The 22,281-nt window shown below is 34.6% G+C and overlaps 3 protein-coding genes and 1 long non-coding RNA gene across 8 annotated transcripts; 2 read left to right on the top strand and 2 right to left on the bottom strand.

Moving 5' to 3' along the window:
- The first annotated feature begins 1,017 nt into the window (after nucleotides 1-1,017).
- LOC114737892 (mannose-1-phosphate guanyltransferase alpha-B) lies at nucleotides 1,018-5,850 on the top strand. 4 transcript variants are annotated; one of them, XM_028925884.1, is made up of 16 exons: nucleotides 1,018-1,379; nucleotides 1,502-1,601; nucleotides 1,993-2,090; nucleotides 2,177-2,277; nucleotides 2,390-2,468; nucleotides 2,548-2,608; nucleotides 2,921-2,967; nucleotides 3,052-3,144; nucleotides 3,308-3,398; nucleotides 3,663-3,711; nucleotides 3,857-3,973; nucleotides 4,062-4,209; nucleotides 4,717-4,809; nucleotides 4,889-4,957; nucleotides 5,305-5,347; nucleotides 5,462-5,850. In XM_028925884.1, exons 2-16 carry the CDS (start codon nucleotides 1,544-1,546, stop codon nucleotides 5,560-5,562), a joined length of 1,248 nt encoding a protein of 415 aa, XP_028781717.1. In that variant the 5' UTR covers nucleotides 1,018-1,379; nucleotides 1,502-1,543; the 3' UTR covers nucleotides 5,563-5,850. The 4 variants fall into 4 exon arrangements, with proteins under 4 accessions (XP_028781717.1, XP_028781718.1, XP_028781716.1 ...); XM_028925885.1 differs by having other exon boundaries at nucleotides 1,499-1,601; XM_028925883.1 differs by having other exon boundaries at nucleotides 1,473-1,601.
- Nucleotides 5,851-7,281: 1,431 nt separating this feature from the next.
- LOC114737917 (E2F transcription factor-like E2FE) lies at nucleotides 7,282-10,362 on the bottom strand. Of its 2 annotated transcripts, none has more exons than XM_028925921.1 (11): nucleotides 10,209-10,362; nucleotides 10,046-10,113; nucleotides 9,625-9,677; nucleotides 9,454-9,531; nucleotides 9,258-9,314; nucleotides 9,024-9,129; nucleotides 8,573-8,646; nucleotides 8,407-8,479; nucleotides 8,253-8,314; nucleotides 7,687-8,098; nucleotides 7,282-7,377 (listed from the first exon to the last, which is right to left on the bottom strand). In XM_028925921.1, exons 1-11 carry the CDS (start codon nucleotides 10,292-10,294, stop codon nucleotides 7,289-7,291), a joined length of 1,158 nt encoding a protein of 385 aa, XP_028781754.1. In that variant the 5' UTR covers nucleotides 10,295-10,362; the 3' UTR covers nucleotides 7,282-7,288. The 2 variants fall into 2 exon arrangements, with proteins under 2 accessions (XP_028781754.1, XP_028781755.1); XM_028925922.1 differs by having other exon boundaries at nucleotides 8,579-8,646; nucleotides 10,209-10,361.
- A 4,822-nt stretch (nucleotides 10,363-15,184) lies between these two features.
- LOC114737898 (uncharacterized) lies at nucleotides 15,185-16,756 on the bottom strand. Its single transcript, XM_028925891.1, has 3 exons — nucleotides 16,621-16,756; nucleotides 16,445-16,533; nucleotides 15,185-15,573 (listed from the first exon to the last, which is right to left on the bottom strand). Exons 1-3 carry the CDS (start codon nucleotides 16,645-16,647, stop codon nucleotides 15,420-15,422), a joined length of 270 nt encoding a protein of 89 aa, XP_028781724.1. The 5' UTR covers nucleotides 16,648-16,756; the 3' UTR covers nucleotides 15,185-15,419.
- Nucleotides 16,757-19,067: 2,311 nt separating this feature from the next.
- Nucleotides 19,068-20,200, top strand: LOC114737886 (uncharacterized). The gene is made up of 3 exons (XR_003739474.1): nucleotides 19,068-19,276; nucleotides 19,314-19,522; nucleotides 19,780-20,200. It is a non-coding gene; the product is annotated as an uncharacterized LOC114737886 (long non-coding RNA).
- Nucleotides 20,201-22,281: the final 2,081 nt, after the last annotated feature.

Raw genomic sequence — 22,281 nt, 5'->3', positions numbered from 1 at the left:
AAGATCCTTCCCAGCACTTTACCTTAAAAAGCAACGGAGAAAATGCTTTTGTAAAAATGAAAGATACAAATGTCAATGCATTCTTATTCCAAACTCAATTTTTAAATTATCAATATGTGATCTAAGATAAATATTTGATAACTCAATTCATAATTAGTTGGGTGACACAGTAGTATTTTTCATTGGCAACAATATCAAAGAATGTTTGGATGAAAACCAAACTATGGTTTCAAAAGTGTTTTTATAGTTTACGAAATAAATATATTGAGAAATTTGCCTTATTTTGCCAAAAAGTACTTTTTAAAAGTACTTTTGAGGATTGTCAACCACTTTTTTAGTCCCGTTGGCTCAAGACACTGAAGGCAAAAATGTAATCCTTCCTTATTTTTATTTTTTTAGGCTCCATGACTTGTAAATTTTATAACATCCTATGATATCATTTGTTTTTCGTATTTAGATAAATACGATAAATAAAACCGAGTCTAGTTTTTTTTTTTTTTAAAAAAAAAAAGCTCTTTATCGTACTTGTTTAAAATAGTAATATCATCTTACTAATTGATTTAAAGATTACATCTGGATCTATCTCTTATACAAATCAAACTAGACATTCTTCTCTTCACACGTGATAAATAATAATTTACAGATTTTGTGAAGGAGTATTATTTTTAGTATTTAAATTCCATTGAAATATGTCAACAATTTTTTTTTTCTGGCCAACGAAACATGTTTACAAAATTTGAAGAACTACAAGTGTATAAAAAAACTTGAAAAAAATTACACATAGTTGGAAAGAAGTCATATTAGTCATAAATTATAAGTCATTTTTAAAAAAAATTATGACGTGAAATAAATGTAAAGCCATAATGGAGAAGAGAAGATTCCTAGTATTTTCATGTGCCAACAGAAGCAGCGGAATCGTATTACCACTTGCACTAATCTCCTTTGTTTACAAGAAATGACATGAACGGCTTCCTTCTGAGATAAAAACCAGATAGGAGACAACACAAATGAACAAATTCTCGAAGAAAATCTTCCCCAGGGACCAAAGTGACAAATTCGGTACTAAAATCCGAATAACCTCGCGGAGGGAAGGTAGATGGAAGCTTCCTCTTTCGGGATCCACACGATGAGTGATAACCATTTTTTAACTCTTTAGCAAAAACTGTGCACAACCCGCCCAACTGTGAAGTGTCGTTCTCTAATTTGTTTTCCTTCGCATGCTCGACCGACCCTCGCAATAAGATTGCAATAAAGTGGGTCCGCGTAAATTCTATCTCAGATCGCATATCCATTTCCAGCTTCTCTCTTCTTGTGGGTCTTACTTAGCATTAGCAACATTGCCTGTTCAGATATATTTTCTCTCTTGACATATACGACAGGTAAAAATGAAAGGAATTACTGTAATTATTAGTGTTCCGTGGCGATAGACGAAGAAGGTGCCAAAATATAATGAGCTTTTTCTCTTTTACAAGAAGCTGAGCCTTCTTTGGCATTGTAGCAGACAGTTTGGGGCTTGAGGAGATCTGAGCTTTCGCTGGAGAGGATGGGAATTGCAGAGGAGAGGGTGGTTGCTGTGATCATGGTTGGAGGACCGACTAAAGGTATGAATTCATTTGAGATTGTAGAGCAGTTAGCAATTCACAATTCATAGTTTATTGTTTTTGAGTTCTGAATCTTGAATCAATGAATGCCACGATTATCTCTTTCTGTTGCGCAAAGAACGTTGGATTTGATGGGACGTTATGTTCACCGATACTATTCTTACTGTCTCTTCTCCGTCCCTTTCTTTTCCTCTCTCTGGCCAAAAATCCCATGTCTTTCCGTGTACTTTGAATTTCTCTTTACCACTTGCTGTTAATGGGAAATGTGGTGGCTGGATCTAAACTTTACGTTGCTTAACTTTGTATTGGTGTGTGTTCCTTAGTTTCTTGAGATTAGATACGTGGTTCGTCATGTTAAACATGGATTTTGGTGGGGTAATTGGATGTACAGGCACCAGATTCCGCCCATTGTCATTGAACATACCCAAGCCACTTTTTCCTTTAGCCGGACAACCCATGGTTCATCATCCAATTTCTGCCTGTAAAAGGGTATGTTACTGTGAACAGAAGGGAATCTTCATTTTTAAGAATCTATATGCAATCCATCAATGAGTTAACTGTTATTGTTGTCACAGATTCCAAATTTGGCTCAAATTTACCTTATTGGTTTCTATGAGGAACGTGATTTTGCATTATACACATCGTCCATATCGAATGAGCTCAAAGTCCCTGTTAGGTAATCTCATCATCTGTTATCTTTCTGATTTTTTCAGAAATTGTTTACTCTAGTTTGGCTCCATTTTGAATGAGATCACACTAACCACTTATACCATTGACTTGGATAATAGATACCTGAAGGAAGACAAACCTCACGGTTCAGCTGGTGGTCTTTATAATTTCAGAGATTTGATTATGGAGGATAACCCGGTTATTGTCTATACCTGACATTTTATGTGTTCATGGTTTGACAGTATATTGACGGTGATGCTCACATTTTGTTCTGCAGTCACACATTTTCTTGCTGAATTGTGATGTTTGTTCCAGTTTTCCATTGCCAGAAATGCTGGGTAATTCCTTTTTCTCATATAGACTAAAGCATAGACACTTCAAAAACAGAAAAACGTCATTGTTCAGCACATACCATACACTCGTATTATACATGACATGACGCTCAGATGTGGACGCTTCAAAATGGTTTTTTGCTGTGTCCATTTCATTGTTGTGCCCTGCATCAATGTTAGCCTTCATGGTTCCTTGGACATTTCAGAGTTCATGCTACTTAGGACGTAGACCATATATTTTCTCTGTTGTTCTAAAGTGATATGCTTGAATGTGTTTACTGAAAAATTAATTTTGGCCTTGTTTTATTTTGTCCACAGATGCTCATAAAAGATATGGTGGGATGGGAACAATCCTAGTTGTGAAGGTTGGTCAATCATGGCACAAACGGATTTATATTTTCTGAGCATGAGTTTTGATATTTGGCAATCATTTTATGATCCCCTTGAAGGTTTCAGCTGAGACAGCAAATGAGTTTGGAGAATTGGTAGCTGATCCAATGACCAATGAGCTGTTGCATTATACCGAGAAACCTGAAACATTTGTAAGTTCATAAGTTTACAGATCCTTTAACTGCTGACTTAGTGTTTGAATCTTTCCTTACATGAGATTTTCACCTCATACGGCTCCTCGAAGGCCATAAATAAATCTAAGGGACCGGGCTGCTGCTGTCCCCCATCTTATTCTGATAGCTTCCCTGTATGTAGGTTAGTGACCGAATAAATTGTGGTGTGTATGTATTCACACCAGATGTCTTTACTGCCATCCAGGGAGTTTCTACTCAGCGGAAAGATAGAGGTAAGGGAACTTCCAAGTGGATGAATTGCCGTTTGCTTTGTTAGTCATATTACTTAAATTTGAATTTCAGGATAATTTGATGCTAGAATTTGTGATGTTGAAACTATTTTGGACTTGACTTGGTGAAGTAATGACAAAATCATTTTTTTACTTCTTTAATTCATGACTTAGTCTATTGATAATTACTAATTACTAGAATAGGTCCTAGTATTATTTATTTATTTATTTTTGTTAAACTCTGTTTATTCACTATTTTATTTGCAGCTAATCTGAGACGTGTCTCCAGCTTTGAAGCACTGCAACCTGACACAAGGTAAGTACTTATGCTGTTGAAAAAAATTCATTTTTCTTCCGAGTTGGTCAGAAGATTTTATAAAACCCCAAAGTACAGCATAACAATAATAGCGCTATAATTCTATAGTTCATCTTGTATCTGATTCACCAAAGCTTTTTTGCAGGAGTCTTCCTTCAGATTTTGTAAGATTGGATCAAGATATCCTCTCACCACTTGCAGGAAAGAAACAGTTGTATGTATATGAAACCAAGGACTTCTGGGAACAAATTAAAACTCCTGGGTAAGCCTTACCAGAAGAGGATTTTGTTGCCTGGTTAGCATTTTCTTTTTTCATGGGCAATTACGATTTTTTCGTCCAATGCTTGCAGAATGTCCTTAAAATGTTCTTCCTTGTATCTTGCCCAATTCCGTCGCACATCCCCCCACCTATTGGCTAATGGAAATGGAACTAATAGTCCCAGCATTAGTGGTGAGGTTTATATTCACCCATCTGCAAAAGCGCATCCTTCTGCAAAGGTAAATTTTCACCTCCCATTATTTGACTGTTAACTAGAAGGAATCTTGACTTTCACGGTCATGTCAGTCGCTCTGTGCTTGTAGCCACGATAGTCCAAATTTTTCACGTTTTTATTAATGGCTGCCTTATCTGTGGCATGAGCATCCATTGGTTAGGGATCTTTTGGTTGATGCACATTATTTGTGTTTTGCAACTTCTTTAGTTAAGTCATATGCCATTTTGGCCCCCCCAAAAAAAAAAAAAAAAAAAAAGTCGGATGTTGCTGTTGCTGACATTCAAAAATAGAATAATGGCAATAAGTTACTATTTAAGTGTTAATTCTTTTTCCATTAAACTGTACATATCTGTGCCCACAAGAACTCTTCCTTACAGGACATTACTTGTGTTTGTAACCCTCATTATCCTAGAAAAAGGTTATTTATGGCCAACCATTTTTTAGGCTGCACGTAAAGAGAAATTAATTCTTGCTTATCTTCAAATTGACTCATATAACTATGGTTGAACAGATTGGCCCGAATGTATCAATATCTGCAAATGCTCGTATAGGAGCTGGTGCAAGGCTTATTAGTTGTATTATCCTCGATGGTGTTGAAATTAAGGCAAGTGTAAACCTTCATTGGTTTTGAAACGCACACGTAGTTTTTCCTATTCCTGTGATTATATGTTTTTTTCTGACAGGAAAATGCGGTTGTCAGTCATGCCATTGTTGGGTGGAAGTCCTCCATTGGAAAATGGGCTCGCGTCCAGGCAAGTTCAAAAATTGTAACTATAAAGTTAAATGTTCTGTTCATAAAGGACATGCATTTTTCCCTCCCTATTACTGTTAATATTCTCAGGGCTGCCTGTTGCATAGACACACTTTGAGTGATGCAGTCTTGGAAAATGGAAATCCATCTGTATGACAAGCTTTTGTTAAACAGACTCCTTTTTGGAGTATAACATAGTTCATTAATTCTCATATCATATACAATTAAGCATAGTCTAACTTCCTAGTACGCAAAGACACTGTTCAATTTCACTTCTGGATAATCCTTGGTTAATTCTACCATATATTATTGCAATTTGTTTACTAAATTAAACCAACTAATGTTCAGGCTAGTGGAGATTACAATGCAAAACTTGGCGTCACAATTCTTGGTACCTTTTTCGAACCTTCTATGGATATTCTTTCTTTTTTTGGTTATAAAGGACCATAACTAGAGCATTTATATATTTTACTTTGTGGCAACTTTGTTTGCATGTTGCATCCAGGTGAATCTGTTATTGTAGAAGACGAGGTTGTGGTTGTTAATAGCATCGTTCTTCCTCACAAGACCCTAAATGTGGGTGTTCAAGATGAGATACTCTTATAGGTCCTCCTCACAAGACTCTGTTTGATTCCTTATAGTTGTATTTGCTTTTTATTATTGTTATTATTACTAGTGGGTGACAGTTCCATGTTGGAAGCCAAGGACAGAAAATGTAGCGTGCTATTTATTGCGTTTGTAAAGTGACCTTTATTGATCAAGCTGTTGGTTGATGAGCATGGACACTACTAATTGGTGTTCTAAAAAAAGTGCACTGTGCTATGCCGTTTAAATTCTCCAAACCAGTATCCCCGAGAAAACCGTTTTCCCAGAGAAATGTAATTAATAGCTGTTATAATAACCCCTTTGGTTATTAATTTGTAATCATATTTTGCATTAAATGCTAAATATAGTCTTGAAATTCACATCATCAAGTGGGATATCAGACTATTCAAGGGCAGAGATGGGTAGGTCATTCAAGAATTTGAAAGACGGACATAAAATTGCCAGAGCATTTCGAAATTGTGGGAGACTAACTTTTTTAATTAGACTCAACTCTTTCCCATTAATTGAAAGAATCAATGTTGAAGTAACTTAGTTATTACTATGAGCTCATCACAATGAAATAACGACTTCTCAGTAAAAGAAACAAAAGGTTATCCATCAATGACTTCTGGACATTAATCTCAAAACTAGTTAAAAAATTAGGTGAAATTAATTATTTTTCATAAAATTTTAAAAAGATTTTTAATAAAAGTCATTAATTAGAGAGGTTTGGTTAATTAATTAAAAAAATTTACAATTAATTTAGAATAAGTGTAAAAAATAATAATTTAAACAAAACATAAATGTAAGATCTTTATTGCAATGCATCCTAAGTATATATATTTTGAGTATTTATATAATTTTGAGTTATGTTGATCGTGTATTTTGACGGTATTAACAGCTATCGTTTTTTTTTTAATTAATTTAAATGTGAGTAAATAAGTGAGGGTTCTTATTTGATAATCCTGAGGGGGAATTTTACATTGAAATTTCCCAGTTCGAGTTTGTGAATTATATGGGAAAAGAGAACTAACAAAGATTGTTACCAGCATAAGTATTAAGATACACGTTGGTAAAAAAAAAAAAAAGATAGATACGAGCTTTTTTTGGGGTCCAAATTAGATACTAGTTAAAGCCGCAATCATGTCAAATTTTGATAGGCAAATCAAACTTTGGACCATATTCTTTGGCAAACGCGTGTAATTTATCAAGTCTTAACCCCCAAAATTTTATCCAGCATTTGTTATTAATTTATTTCCAACTGAAGCCTTTTTTTTTTTGTTGTTGCGCCAACTGAATTCATTTTATTACTAAAAAAATTTTACAAAATTGCAAAAGTTCTAAAATTTATCAGTCTTTTTACAATGTTCGCTAAAAGTTCTTTCGGTGCAGATTATTTTTGACCGAAATTTAGACTAGTATAAGGAAGGAAGTTGGCTTTTCTCTTTGTAATTGCTTCACAAACTAGAGGAAATGCTTGGGCTCAAACTTCCCAGAACACTAATCATTTAACATAAAACAGCTAAAAATGCCACTATATAGAATAATATCACCCAAAAAAAAAAAAAGAACGAAAAAAGAATCACAAGAACTGCCTTAACTGATCCTAACTAACTTCAATTTTGCAGAAAGATCTTTAACAATTTCTTGATGGCAGCTCTATGCTGGCGCACGGAGAACATGCATTTCCAACATTAGATTCTCCTGAGAAAGATGTACCTCGTTATTTGACTACACCGAACAAAAATTACAAAATATGGATGGGCCTCTTGCCAGCGACTTCTGAGTACCATGATTTCCATGCTTCCATGTAATGACTGAAGAGTTCTCTCAAAGCTGCACGATAAGGATTTCATATCAGACATCAAATCAGTTGAATATTCAAGAATATATCGGTATCAAATCCATTTGACGTCGAATAAATAACGCCAATCAACTAAGAAATCAATCTTCATTACTCAGGAGTGGGCAAGTGGCCATCGAATAAGTTAAGAGCCACCAAGCAATCACATGATCCATGACTATTCTCAGTTTTCCTCATGAATCTAGAACTGATATAGCCCTAGGACAGATGGATCTAAGCAACTTCCCAACAAAGTTTCAGATTCGACAGTGTTTATAAAATATAATTTAAAAAAAAAATACCTTGGTTTTGATACTGTGGACGATAGGCAGTTGCCAGGCTATCCCAATCATGGACCCGCTTGGCATTATTATTCTCAGAGGCACTCACTTTGGGGACGAAGGCGGGAGCGAAAGGACCAAACTGATAGCTCCTTGAACTCTGCTTTGAGTCCTCCTGATCTTGATGGCTTTTGTCTGCCTGACCGAGCCAACTATCACCATCCACTTTGTTTAATATCTTAGTATTGTGGCTTGAGCCCCCACTAGAGAATGAATCCACTTTACTCCTCTTAAAACTGATGTTTGTGATATCATTACCAAATATCCTTTTCCTGGATTCGTTGGGTTTTGAATTGTGAATAGACTCATTCTCTATCTTCCCCTTCAAGCCGAGCCATCTAAAAGCAGGTTTTCTCGTGTCTGATGTATGAGTCTACAACCATAACAGATTAGTCAAAAACTTACAGTTGAAACAGAAAACGATATGCAACTTTAATTTCAACAGCAGTTAACGCAAAGAGGCAGATATATTACCACTGCCCGCTCAATTCTACTTCAAAAAATAACAAGAAAGAATGGAATAGCACCTTCTCAATGAGGTTCATGGAGGACAGCACATTCGCAATATCATATAGACGTCTTACTTTCGCTGAAAGGTCAAAAGGTCAAAAGATATAAGTGAAAAGTTCAACGTTTCTTTCTCTATCACTGGATAATGAATAACCGCAGTAAAGTATTTACTTCTCATTATTGACGTATTATGGGCATCTCCTAGCAACAACCTGGCAGCTTCATCGAGGGAAATCAACTCCATCTGTAGAGTGATTGTTGGAAAGTTTTAACAAGACATAATAGATTTGGCTAGTAGGAAAATGGACCGCTTAATTATCAAGAAACTGATGGTAACCCTCACATTATGGCAAACAAAGAGCTTGACAAAATTCTGAGTGAGAAGTGCCAGAGACTTTTCCCTTCGGTTATCTGCAAAGTGCAATTGAAGCAGTGTCAACCTTCAGAACCAGTATAGTGCCATTGCAAGATGTAACGAAATCCCAATGCTTCACAGTTCAAAACTACAAAATTCATCAAAGCTTTTTTTGCAGGCAAGACGTAAGAGAACCTATTATGCTCCCTAAAGGCAAAAGCAGAGCCCGCCGCTTCCTACAGAAATGGCAACCCAGACTAAATATGAATAAAACGAAAGAAAGTTACCTTCCCCTCTCAAATTCATGGTGTTATTTTTACCATTCTAATACAATGAAATGCAATGCGACATATTGACCATAAAACTAGATGCATGGGCAATTTACGATTCAAATTGTAACTGAATTTTAATCCATGGAAAAGTATTAAAATACCATTCTTCGTGGCTTTGGGAAGAGTGGAGTTTGGACAAGACTTGTCATTCTGACTTCCAGTACTAGGATTGGACAATGTTTCTTCATCGTCCTCATCGTCTGATACCTGAAACGGATTATTGAAGTCAAACAGCTCATATCAGACTAGTATAACCCTTCCAAGTTCCAACCAAATTTTAAGTGTCAGGAAGAAAAAATAAATGAAATAATTTCTGAAATTTCGACTCCACTTACTTTTGCATTTTCGTGGCCGCCATCAAAAGCATCGTAATTCTCCCTTGAACCTTCTTCCTATGATACAATTAGAAATTGAAATTATTGTCAATCCTTGAACCATCAATTTGATGCACGGCATGCACCTCGGCACATGACAAGTTCTCGGAAAATCTAGTCCTGAACAGAATTCTTAGAAGTTAAAAACTAAATTTACCTTGAGCTCCTGTAAGGCCCCAGGAATTGCCTCAAATCCTTTCCAAGTATATTGATTCTTAGCTTTTCTTGCAAGCACCTAAAAATTAACAGACAGCGCGGGACACATGAATAAGAAAGCGGAAATTAAGAGAAAACGGGAGGGAGATTTAAAAGGATTCAGGCACCTTACCCCGACACTCTCCAGTACATTAACTATATCATAGATCCGCCGCCTCTCGACCCCTGAAATTTCACCAAAATTGAAAGCAACAATTAGATCTATCCCAAAGGCAATGCAATATTCAAGAATGATAGAGTAGCTACACTATATTTTCCTTAAAAGGATGCATATTTCTACTTAAACTCTTATTTTTAGTCGTTTAAATAAGATAGGACCTCGAATTCGTAACGTTACTCACTGGTTGGATTCCTCAAAGTAGAAAGGAAAATATCAATATTCAAAAAGTTTCAAGTTTTTCTTGAAAAAAATGAACTTTTAACTGCTGAATTTTAAAGGGAACAAAATAGAAGAGAGTATCCGGAGACGGGTTCTTCAAAACCAAAATTGAGAGTTTACGAAGCTCCTCAAGCATAATCAGGTGCATAAATACCTAATCGCGCAGCCGCATCGTCAAGGCCGATCAAGTGAACGCTATCTCGATTATACAAGCTCAGGAAACTGCACGATGCGCATCAAATTTAAAACAAACGATGCCAAGGAGAAAGCTAGATGATATAAAGGAAGAAAAGAAAAGAGCAGGAAGGGAAAAGTACTTGGTGCACAAGAGGCCGAGAGATTTTTGCTTGCGGTTATAGGTGTAGTGCCTGGAAGGATCTACGAGTGCAGAAGAAGAGGCCATAGATTAGATCTGATGGAGCGATCCGTGAGTTAGAATTGGAGGGAAGAGAAATGGGGGGAAGAAGAGAGAGAGGGGACCGTTATGAAATAGGGAGGAAAAATTAGGGGCGTTTAGGAGAAAATGGCGGGGTCGGAATTTTGAAATTTGCGAATAGCGAGGGTTTGGATCTGATACCTGTCTTTCAATTCGTTTGTTTTATAGTTTCAGTATTTTCGAACAAGCGGGAATTTGAATTCTTGACGCGCCGCACCACCTACCTGTAATTACACTTTTCACCCTTGTTCGTTAGTTTTTCCCGGATGTGCTTTCGCTTCCGAATTCCCAATCATGTGGCTACCTACTTTACAAACATAAACATAATGGTTAATACTATTAAATAATGGTATCATTTTTCCTATTATCAACGGATCAATTGCCTGCCGTTTACACAATCAAAAGTTCAAAACCTTTGTTGGACACCGTGAGGCTAAGAATTCACTGTGCAAAATATCCTACACTTCTTCAAATGACTAGCATAAAGACCCGTCTCAAAAACAAAATTTAAACTATAATTAGTTAAACAGTCCGCTTACTTGTTTCCTTTGTTTAAACTTCCATAAAATCTAAACACGATTCAAAGACTTTCCGCCTATCACATTGCGGGATATTAATAATACTACTATTTTAGTCATAAATATAAAACTTATTTTGTAATGTAAAATTTATATTATAATTTATACTACAAAATATGTTTCATATTTAGAACCGGAGGAGTAGTATTTAAGCCTCTCTCAATCTTCAAACATCTTGCTCCCAGCTCACTGAGGGGAAAATGTCTTCACTAATGTTCGGTCCACTTCATTTTAGGGGGTATTTGGCAATATGAAAACCATGGTTTCAGAAGCACTTTTTCGCAAAACGAGACAAACTCCTCCACATATTTACTTCGTAAACCGTAAAAGCACTTCTGAAACCATGGTTTTGTTTCTATCCAAACACCTCCATAGTTGGCGAGAAATGCATAAAACGGGAGAAGTTATACACAACTTGTTTGCCTAGTCCGTCCTTCCCAAAATTTCTAGTCATATACAAAATGTCGCAAACACTTGTTAATCACCATATCAGACTGATTAGGAAATCTAAAATCATAATCGAAAAGCACAATGTTCCTCTAATTCCACAGATGACAGCAGCACACGGCAAAAACACATCCCAATCACACAATTTCCCATGAAAAATTTATAAAAAGCTAGGGCAGCTCATCTAATATGAACAAGTTACCATTAGGGTGTGCTTGGAATCAAAGTTGAAGGTCTAAATGAATTTCTCCACAAGCAAAAGTAACTTTTTGAGTTAAAATATTGTTTGGGTTCACGTTTTCATAATCTGACTTTTGAGGCTGAATGAGCTTTTAGAGTGAAGTTCCATATTTTTTTGCTTTTCACAGGATGGTGCAATAAGAGAAGCTGCTAGAAGCATTAATTATGTTTTAGGGGGTGTTTAGATGAAACCAAACCAGGGCTTGGAGAATAGTTTCTAGGAAGAATAGATTTTGTAAAGAATAAATTTTGTGAAAAAGTGATTCTGATAAAGTGAGAGTGTTTGGATAGTTGTTATCAGAAAGACTTTTTATATGTGCAAATTAATAAAAAGGATATAAGTTAATATGATAATCATATGAAAGATAATTTTATAATATATTTTAATTTGAAGAAGTAAAATTGTTAATAAAATAATTTTTACTAACTTAATTAATAATATATAAGATAATATAATTAATAATGAATTAATATGTGTATATATATTTATAAATTATAAGATTAAATATGTTTATAGAAATTAACAGGAAAAATATTAATTTGCTTTAAATATTTTAAACATGAAATTCTATAACATTTTTTCATAACTAGTTTTTATAATAACATACTACCTCTCATCTTTAATATAATTAATTATCGTTACTACGTGTGTAAAAATATTTATAAAGTATAAGATTAAAAATGTTTTTGAAAAGATAAATAATTTTTTGTGAACAGAAATAAAAAATGAATAAAAAGAAAAGTACAAAAGGCGGAAGATAACGTAACAAATCCTACCTCTAAACGTTAGTACCTCTTTTCTGATTGATTAAAAAAAAACATACTACCTCTGAACAGTGAAGGACTGAAGGCGGAAGAGTGTCAGATGCTTGCCAATGGATATGAGGATATGTTTTTTTTACCAGACACATATATCAGATGCTTGCCAATGGATATGATTTTTTTTACCAGACACATATACCCCTCATCTTCCGCCTTCAGTCCTTCACTGTTCAGAGGTAGTATGTTTTTTTTTTAATCAATCAAAAAAGAGGTACTAACGTTTAGAGGTAGGATTTGTTACATTCTCTTCCGCCTTCAGTACTTTTCTTTTTATTCATTTTTTATTTCTGTTCACAAAAAATTATTTATCTTTTCAAAAACATTTTTAATCTTATACTTTATAAATGTTTTTACACACGTAGTAACGATTAATTAATTATATTAAAGATGAGAGGTAGTATATTTTTTATCAACATAATCAATAATATATAAGATAATATAATTAATAATTAATTAATATGTGTATATATTTATAAAATATAAGATTAAATATGTTTATAAAAAATAATTGAGGGATGTTAAAGTCATATTATCATTAAGATCTACTCTGATAGATACAATCACACTCTCTAATTTAAGCTAGAAGCAAAATAGATTCATTTTTTCTGAAACCATGATTTTGAATCCAAAACCATGGTTTTAGCCTGAAACCGCGGTTTGTTAATTTTTTCTCCCCGTTTGACAAATTTGAAACCCAAACCATGGTTTAATCTCAAAACCATGGTTTCATCGTGTTGCCAAACACCCCTTTAGTCTCTTTTTGTATGCCTTTTGTATGTATTTGTGGCCGTAAGAAGACAAGGGCAAAGGTGCTACGTCGATGTACTATTTTAATTTATATTTTTTGTCTATTAAATATATCTAATTAAATATTTTCTCTGGTTTAAAAAATAAGATAAATTTTATCCATTTATTAAAATCAGTTTAAAATAATAAATATTTAAGGCATATATTTTTTTTTCAAATATATCATTATTAATGAAGAGAATAAATAAAATGTGCAACAAATGAATCAAAGAGGAAAAGAAATATATGGTGGCAAAGCTTGAAAAAACTCATTAAATGCTTAGACAAAAATAAATATTATCTTACGAAAAAACTCAGCTCCTCCAACAAAGTTTATTTTATATTTGAACAGTATTTTTCAATTTCTTCCTAATAAATTAATTTTATTGTCAATATTTCTTTTGCAGTTGTCACATTAAATACATATAATATCTCATATATATATATATATTACTTAATAAAATTCATGTCCTTTTCAATTATTTTATGTGTAAATTTACTTTTTTATTAATTATTCAAACAAGTTTCAGCTTCTCAAATTGACTTTTCTTAAAAAACCAATCCAAATATAAATCATATTACACTGCCTAACTTTTACTTGTGATTTTTACAGAAGTTAAATTGAAACAAAATGACTTCCCCCACAGTACCTTTCTACGATTCAATTGGTTTCATAGATCTCAGCCACGCCGTCCTATCTGATCCATCTTCACTTCTAGGAGCAGGCTGTGCTCTAATCTCCAAGATATCAATCCCCCCAGAGATAAGCCTTCATCAGTTCAACATTCTCTCTGGGTTGGCCAACAAATTCCAGCCAAAATTCCCAAAATGGAGCCATGTTCACACTCTCTGCATCTCTCAAACCATAGCCCCCATGCTCCTTGGATTTTCAGAGAATATTCCATCCAACCGAGAGCATCATCCTCCTCTCATTCGGCGACCTCCAAGTGAAACTCCTTACTTGAGTCAGTCTTTCTTTTAGCCCGGCACATAACGACAGTAGGAGAGTATTTTTGTTCTAGTCTTGCAGAAGAAACCCAGAGCCACCGTGCTGGAGTTCATAGTTATGAACTTATGCGAACACCCCAAGATTACACACGCAGTGTACATGCAAGGTTTGCCAATCCCTCTTTGTTGAAGGTTTAATTGCGATAAGAACCAAAGCCGCTTACAATCAGAATTCATTTTACTCCATGGGAAGAGCCTGAGCAGTAAATAATGCGGCGTCTATATGTTACGAGGCAACGAAATCGTAGCATCAAGCACCAATCCTTTGTTGACATTATCGATTATGCTCCTTTCAATTTTAAATGTAAAAGCTTGTAATCTAATTCATATTAAAAAAAATTGTGCTAATTTTTCTTAAAAAAACCCCTCCGTACAATTTTTTAATTTATCAAGGGATTTCCATTTGAGGATAATCATAATTTAGAAAAGCATTTTAAAAAACTCAATTCATATTTATTATAAATAATTAGCTTCACTAATTTTTTTAAATTTACTAAAATTAATTAAGTAGCACTTATATTAAAAATAAAAAAAGTAAATATATAATAGGGTTAAAAATTAAAAAGCGGAGCGAGAGCCTTATCTATAATTTTATTAGACGCGCATCCTACGTTCTTCATCCACATCGTATTGTGTGCGCGGGAGTCTCTCTCTCTCTCTCTAAATGCATCATCTATATTTTGTGAAAGGGTCCCACGGTGATGAACCAATAGTGAGGAATCCTTTTGCCACCCTGATATTAACGTTAAAAACAAGTATTTATAACAATACAAAAGCCCTGAGATTACCCAGATTGTACCAGATTATGCAGACAGCCATCCAGATGCCCGTCTTTTTTATTCATGCTTATTTCCTACCACCACAAAATGGCATACGGAGCTTAATAATTATCACTATCTCAATACACTGGGATTAAAATGAATGGTTGAACTGATGAAGTTACCGATTAACTGATATGCAGAAGTCAGCGAATTAGTAAATTAATCTGAAGCACAGATTGATGATATGATGATAACTGAGGTGAACGAATAGATAAATCCTCCAAGTCTTTATCATTGAAGCACCCACACATAAAAATTATTAGTGTATCTTCCATCGCTGACATCACACAGGTCAGCCTAATATCACTCCCATTTCATCAATGCACCTGAAAGCCTTATATTGGACATAACAGGGTTTACATTAAAGACATACTTATATCTCAAACAGACTTAGTTGCGGTTTGAGTCAGCAAAGTAGCTGTTGATGGATGGCATGATCTCTGGGGCTCTGTTGCGCACATGCTTCCTCAAGAAATGCTCTGCATACTTTTCTCCCTCAGCAAAGTTCTCCAGCACTCCTGCAGCCCTCCCCTCTTTGCTTACCCTATTTTTGGGAATACATTATTACACAAGACAGAAAAATAGACTATTATTCATTACCCTCTCATCCAGATATTAATTAAACAAGGAAAAGATCAACACTTGTGATCATGGCATAATTCTTGAGGAAATTTTCAAATTTTATTTTCCAATCGATTATTTAAATTTTTCTGTCATACCCGGTTTCTGGAAAACAAGTAGGTTGCATCAACGTTAAAAAGACATCCAACTCCAAGTATTTCATTGTTCAGTAATGCCAATCTTACAATAATTTTAGGATTGACTTGGATTAGTCTACCTAAGAATCCCCCTTAATGGTTGTTCAAATGCAGTTTTTGTCGACCTACCACATGGAAGACACTCATACTAAATACCACTTCCAATTACAGATAAACACTTCAGATTTTATTGTGACACCGGGTCTCCTGTCCTAACTGGCATCCATGCTTGGTAGGTGCTGATAAATAGGATCCATCTTCCCTATGCTAAGTTGCTAACCCTTCCATAATAGTAGCAATCAGCAAAATTGTACAAATCCAGCGACTTAGCCGGCAAAAGATATTTTAACTCAGCGTCATGCCTAACAGATCAAATCAGCCCTCTTCTCTTCACCGATTGTGACAATCATTTGGAAAAAGTTACGATAATCAAAATAACAAACAAGAAATTCAGGCGAAGCATAAATATTTTAACCCCCAAGCTTCTGCTGACTAAATTAGTCAATCCATTTCCAAACCAGGGGTTGAACAAGAAAATCAAACAGGGTCCACGAAAAATCAACGGAAGCAAAATAAAAAATTTGGCATCAAAGACGAATATTCCACTACACTGGTTGAAACCTAACACATCAGGAATAGAAAGCGAGAGGGATTAACCTGACTTCAGGATTGATAAGGATATTGCGAACCAATTGAAACCCACAGATCCCTACAGCAACTCCAACAGCCGCGAACAAAGGGTACACCTAAACGCCCAAATGTTCAGTAATCCATGCAATAAAAACTTAAGAAATGCGAAAATCGAAAAGAGAGAAAAGGCGAAGGAGAAGCACCTCGGGCCTGAGCCAGCGATTCGCCATCTATAGCAGAGCTCAAGGAAGATCAAGGGTCAAAGAGAGCTCGCTTCGAATGAAATGGGCAGAAGAGGAGGGTGGGGAGATGAACAGAGGAGGGATATATATCATCGGAGAAAACTGACGTCGAATTATTTTAAGTATAAATATTGCAATTTGTTTGGATAAAATTCGGAAATATTTTATTGCTGCACTGATAGCTGCGTTATTGTCTTATCCGTTGAGAAAAACAGGGCATTCGCGAGAATTTTGCATAATAATATAATTAGATAGCTTTATTTACTCCTTTTATCCTATTATCCTGTTTATAAAACAAAGAGAAAAAAATTTTTAGTAGGTAGAAAGAAAAATTTTCACATGATTATATAATTTTTTCTTTCATTTATTATTATGTTGGGTTTGTTTTTACAAACTGTAATATATATTAAATAAAAATAAAAATAAAAAGTTATTAAATTTTAAATTAGAGTTAATGAAATTTAAATTTTTTTTATTTATATGAAATATGTTAAAAGTGACTTATAAATAAGATAAGAGAGTATTTTTTAAATGATTAAATTTGATTTTATTCTTATACTTTGATCATGTTTTGTTTTCAGTTCTTATATTTTATTTTTGTATTTCTTCTCAAATATTAGTCCTTTCAATTTGAAAAATAGTCACAAAAACCAGGAGCGACTCCAAACAGTATTAATTTTGCTGACATTGAATTAACCGCATTAAAGCCATCAGATAAATAAGTAAAAATATAATGACTTGAAAAAACATGACCGAGGGGCCATAAATAAACCAGCGTTAATTTTGCTAGCTGAAAAAAAAAATGTAAACTTGTCTGATTTAAAATTAAAATTGTGTTTGATTAAGTTAGCATATTTTTTTCCTACTCGTTTGATGGTTTTGATCACATCAAGCTCATGCGCGCAAATTTTATGTTGTTTGGGCAGTTCGTGGTTCTTGTTATCTTTTAATGTTATTTCGATTTTATTTTTCTCCGTCAAATTGAGATTCTATGCTTCAATAATTTGGATTGTTCATTGTTGCAAGTTGTAAGGCATCTTGCACGCTACTCGATGTGACGCTCAAATGGCGAATTAGCAAGAGCCACGTGACATGGGCGCAAGGTTCCATTTTAGAATTCTTCCCGCCCCTTGTTTGTTTGCCCCTTTGATCACCCAAACAAATAGGGGTGAGCAAAACCGAACCGTAACCGAAAATCGAATCGAACCGAATTTAATTTCGATTTTCGGTTCGGTTATTTCGGTTTTCGGTTATATATTCGGTTTTTATTTCTTAAACAATTCGGTTTCGGTGTTCGGTTTGGTTAGTAGAAAAAAAAATTCGGTTATAACCGAATAACCGAAATAAATATATTATATATTTATATTTAATAAATATTTTTATAATAAATATATATGTGGGTATATGTGAACTTTTTAAATATATTTATATTCAATAAATATGATTATAATAAATATTATTATAATAAATCACATTGAATGATGAAATATTTATTAATTAATGGTTAAATTGTGTTTTATTATTATTTTTAATTTAAAATTATTTTTCATATTTATATATTTCGGTTATTCGGTTAACCGAACCGAAATTTTCGGTTAATTCGGTTTCGGTTAGTTTGGTTGTTCGGTTTCGGTTCGGTGTTTAAAATTTACTCTATTCGGTTATTCGGTTAATTCGATTATCACCGATAACCGAACCAAAAAACCGAATGCTCACCCCTACAAACAAACCAACTGCCAAACTTCATCTCCTTTCCTTCGGATGGAAAAGAACACAGATAGCACCAACAAGAATTAGTCTAATTGGTAAGAAAATTGGTTCATAACTTATAAAATGATTAATTAAAACCCTATTACTAATATGAGGACTAAGGCTGTACAAAGAGCAAGTTAGATTGGATTAGGTATTAGCTCGAAATCTGGTCTGAAAAATGATTGGGCTATAATATTTGGTCTGGAGACCGGACTAATCTGGTTGAGCCCAAAATAAAGACTGGGTTGGATTTAGTCTCCCAGCTTTGCTGCTTCCTTTTCTTTAAAAGAAAATGATACATGGCAGAGAAAAACTGGATTTGGACTAGGACTATCAATTTTTTTTTAATGCTTACAATACATGTAAACATAATCATTAAACAGTAAACACTTGGATGTGTACGGTCCTTTCAGCTTTTTTTATAGCATATAAATAAAATAATTTGAAAAAAAAAACTGAGGAAATCCCAAATAAATACCTTTAAAATATGAAAATCCCATATTAGTGACTCCAATTCCACTTATCTCAAATCGGTATCCAGATATCAAATTGGGATTTTTGAATGTTGTTGATTTACTGTAGTCTGATTCTTCCTTCTTCCATTCTCTCTTTTCATCGCCTGCTCACTTTCTCTGTACCACAAGCAACCCATACCCCCACTACTAGCTCTATCTCCGCCGGATTAAGTGCTCCTTGTACTGGGTGAAAGAGTTAAGAACAACCCAGCAAACGTGAGGAAAGGGAGCAACAAATTGCCAATGAAATCAAACAACTCATACCTAAATCACATTTGAAGACAGAAGTATCGACACCATTAATGGCTAGAATATCGATAAGGTTTGGGTCATCGAGTTTGATGATGGTGGTTCGGTGGCAATTGACGACGATAAGCTGAAGGGTAGAACCATCTTTGCTGAACCTGACTCTGTCGACCTTGCGTCCTCGCCCTTCTTGATGGCATTCACGAATTTGGTTTGGGGGTAACAAGAAGAAGATTTTGAGCAACGTGGAGGAGCTGAACGGACTTGATTTGCTGGGTTGAAGAGCAGTAAGTGGTCACTAAATACAGAAAGATGAAAAGAAGAAGCCGATGGAAAGAGATGGATTCAAGGTAGAAGGAAGGGTTAAGGTGAACCCGATACTTCTAAGTATTTTTGTGAGTGCATCCAGTGATTTAAAATAATTTATGATATAAATTTACTATTAAAGTAATTAAAATGGTACACACATATCTCATCTCATGACAACAGATTATTAGTTTGACCATGAAATTGATGAGTTAGGTTACGTTTGAGCAAAACAATTTATTTATCACGTCTAATAAGCATGTGAGGTGGCTTTTTTGTTAAATCTTTTTTGTTGTTTGAGAATTATCTCTGAAACCAGAGTGGCAGAGGGTGAGAACTATCGGGATGACGGAGTTGGACGTGGTGGATCCGGATCGGGTATAAGCATGGAGCGAGATGGGTTGACCCTTGGTGAAGTAGTTCTTCGAGGTGGTTGCCTCACGTTGCGCTACTTGAAAGATCCAAAAGAACTCCAGGTGCTTCAAGAATGGATGGTTCTACAGTTGGGGCGTGGGAGTGATGCATCCAGATGGGTACTTAGAGATTAAAGATCGATCAAAGGATGTGATCATAAGTGGGAGTGAGAATCTGAGTGGCGTGGAGGCTGAATCAATGCTGTACAACCACCCGGCGGTGAACGAGGCGACGGTGGCGGCGAGGCCGGATGAGTTCTGGGGAGAGACACTGTGTGCGTTCATTCGATTGAAGGAGGGATCAGAGAAGACGCCGCAGAAATAATTTTTAAACAAAAAAAAAAGCCACGTGACATGCTTATTAGACACACTAGATAAGATTGTTTTGGTCAAACATAGGCTGACTCATCAATTTCACAGTCAAATTAACCGATCTCTTACTATGGGATATGGGTATACTATTTTAATTACTTTAAGGATGAACTTGCACCATAAATTATTTTAGGTCACTGGATATACCCAGAAAAATACTTAGGAGTGTTGGATACACTTTTAATTGAGAAAAAGATGGGCAATGGACTAAAAGGCCAAGTGTCACAATAATGGATGGAGAATCTGCCTGGCTTTCTTCCATCCGAAACAGAGGAAGGACTATTAATTCATTATAACAATTTTTGTAATTTGGAAAAGTGTTTATCAACAACAACATTGTGATGGTGAATAATTAATGGGATGCAGTGAATTGTTATATCGCGGTTGTAAATGAGCAAAAGTTGTAAATATCTTTGAAGGAGTGGTCTCATTTGTTTATTTTAATTAGTCGTGTTGATAATTTTTCCAACTATATTAACACCACTTTTATACTTATTGACAATAAGTAATAAGTAAATTCATCACAACTTTGTTAATTGCGTTAACAATTCTTTCAAACAGATTAATAATACTTTTATACGTATTGGCAATAAGTAATTAAAAAATTAATTACAACTTTGTTAGGTATATTAACAACTCTTCTAAATAGATTAATAATACTTTTATATGTATTAACAAGTAATCAAAAAAATCTATTACAAGGTAAACCAATTGTCACAACTAGGCAAATCACATGCTACTAACTTGTTAAGGCTATTGACAACTCTTTCAAATAGATTGAAAACAATTATATATATATTAAAAAGTAATTAGCAAAATTCATTACATAACAAACTAATTAGAAAAGTTGGGCAAATCGTATACTGCCCTCTTGTCTGGTGTATTGACAACTCTCTTATATCAATTGACAATGTTTTTATATAGATGAATTACACTAATTTGCTTTTTGTATTGTCTTTCCTTTTGTCAATTTATGAGGGCAAGCTTGTCTTTTGGCTAATTTGGAAATACCAAATCAATACTTCTATTCTAATTTGGGTTTTTGCTTGTCACTAGCACTAACATAGAATTTTGTACATTTAAAAGTATTTTTGTGTCTTTTTCTCAACAAAAAAAAGGTTAAAGTATATTTTATTCTTCCTCTCTCAGTAGCCTCCGTCTTCTTCCTATAAACTCGAACAATAAACCCTCTGAGAACCATCATCACCTTTTGCATCTTCAATGCACCAAGAGAACAATAATCCAACCCGTTTTCATCTTCCTTTCGAAGATGCACAGTTGAGAGAAGTGAGGGGTGGCCAAGTCGAAGGAGGAGGAGGGAAGATAGAACGGCTAAAAGGGGTTAGGGCATATACGAAGAAGAGGAAAAAAATCTACCTGGACTGGGCCAGATCAAATGGTCAAAAACATTAGTCTTGAACCCGATCTTATCCGGTTGCCCAGTCTAACCCAATTGGTCTAGTCTTTTTTTTAGGAGGAGCTTTTTTCCTAATCTGGTTAGGCTGCGTAGTTGCAAGGGAGACCGGGTTATGAGTATTTTTGCATAGCCCTAATGAGAATCTTACTAGTAAATAATTTGTAAGTATTTTTATAAGTACTTTTTGAATCTTGAGGTATGCCCTAGTCCTGTGAGTCTCTATGACTTAACTCACCTAAATTTTTTTATCCAGAACAAACACTAATAGTGAAAACCCTATATTTGGTAGAAACTGACACCAAATAAAACGTTTTTTGGGGAAAAAAAATTTCTGCGTGTCATGAGATTTATTCATGATAAATCATGCTATTCGGCATTGACAAAAAAAGGGTTCGCATAATGATTTTAATGAAAAATGATCCAGAATGTCGTGATATGATTTTTTAAATTAAAATTAAGAATACCAGCAGCTTTAACTACTTTTTTAATTTAAAATGATATCATCATGCGTAGGACGATTAGTTTGTAGGCATCGGTGGATGCATAATGTCACATGCACCAAGAATAGGGACCAATTGTTCAAGTTTTCTTCATCTCGCGT

This window comes from Neltuma alba, unplaced genomic scaffold (assembly GCF_004799145.2).
Source record: "Neltuma alba isolate B1F8T4 unplaced genomic scaffold, ASM479914v2 tig00013509_pilon, whole genome shotgun sequence".
Classification (NCBI taxonomy): domain Eukaryota; kingdom Viridiplantae; phylum Streptophyta; class Magnoliopsida; order Fabales; family Fabaceae; genus Neltuma; species Neltuma alba.
This window is presented reverse-complemented; position numbering and strand designations above follow the sequence as displayed.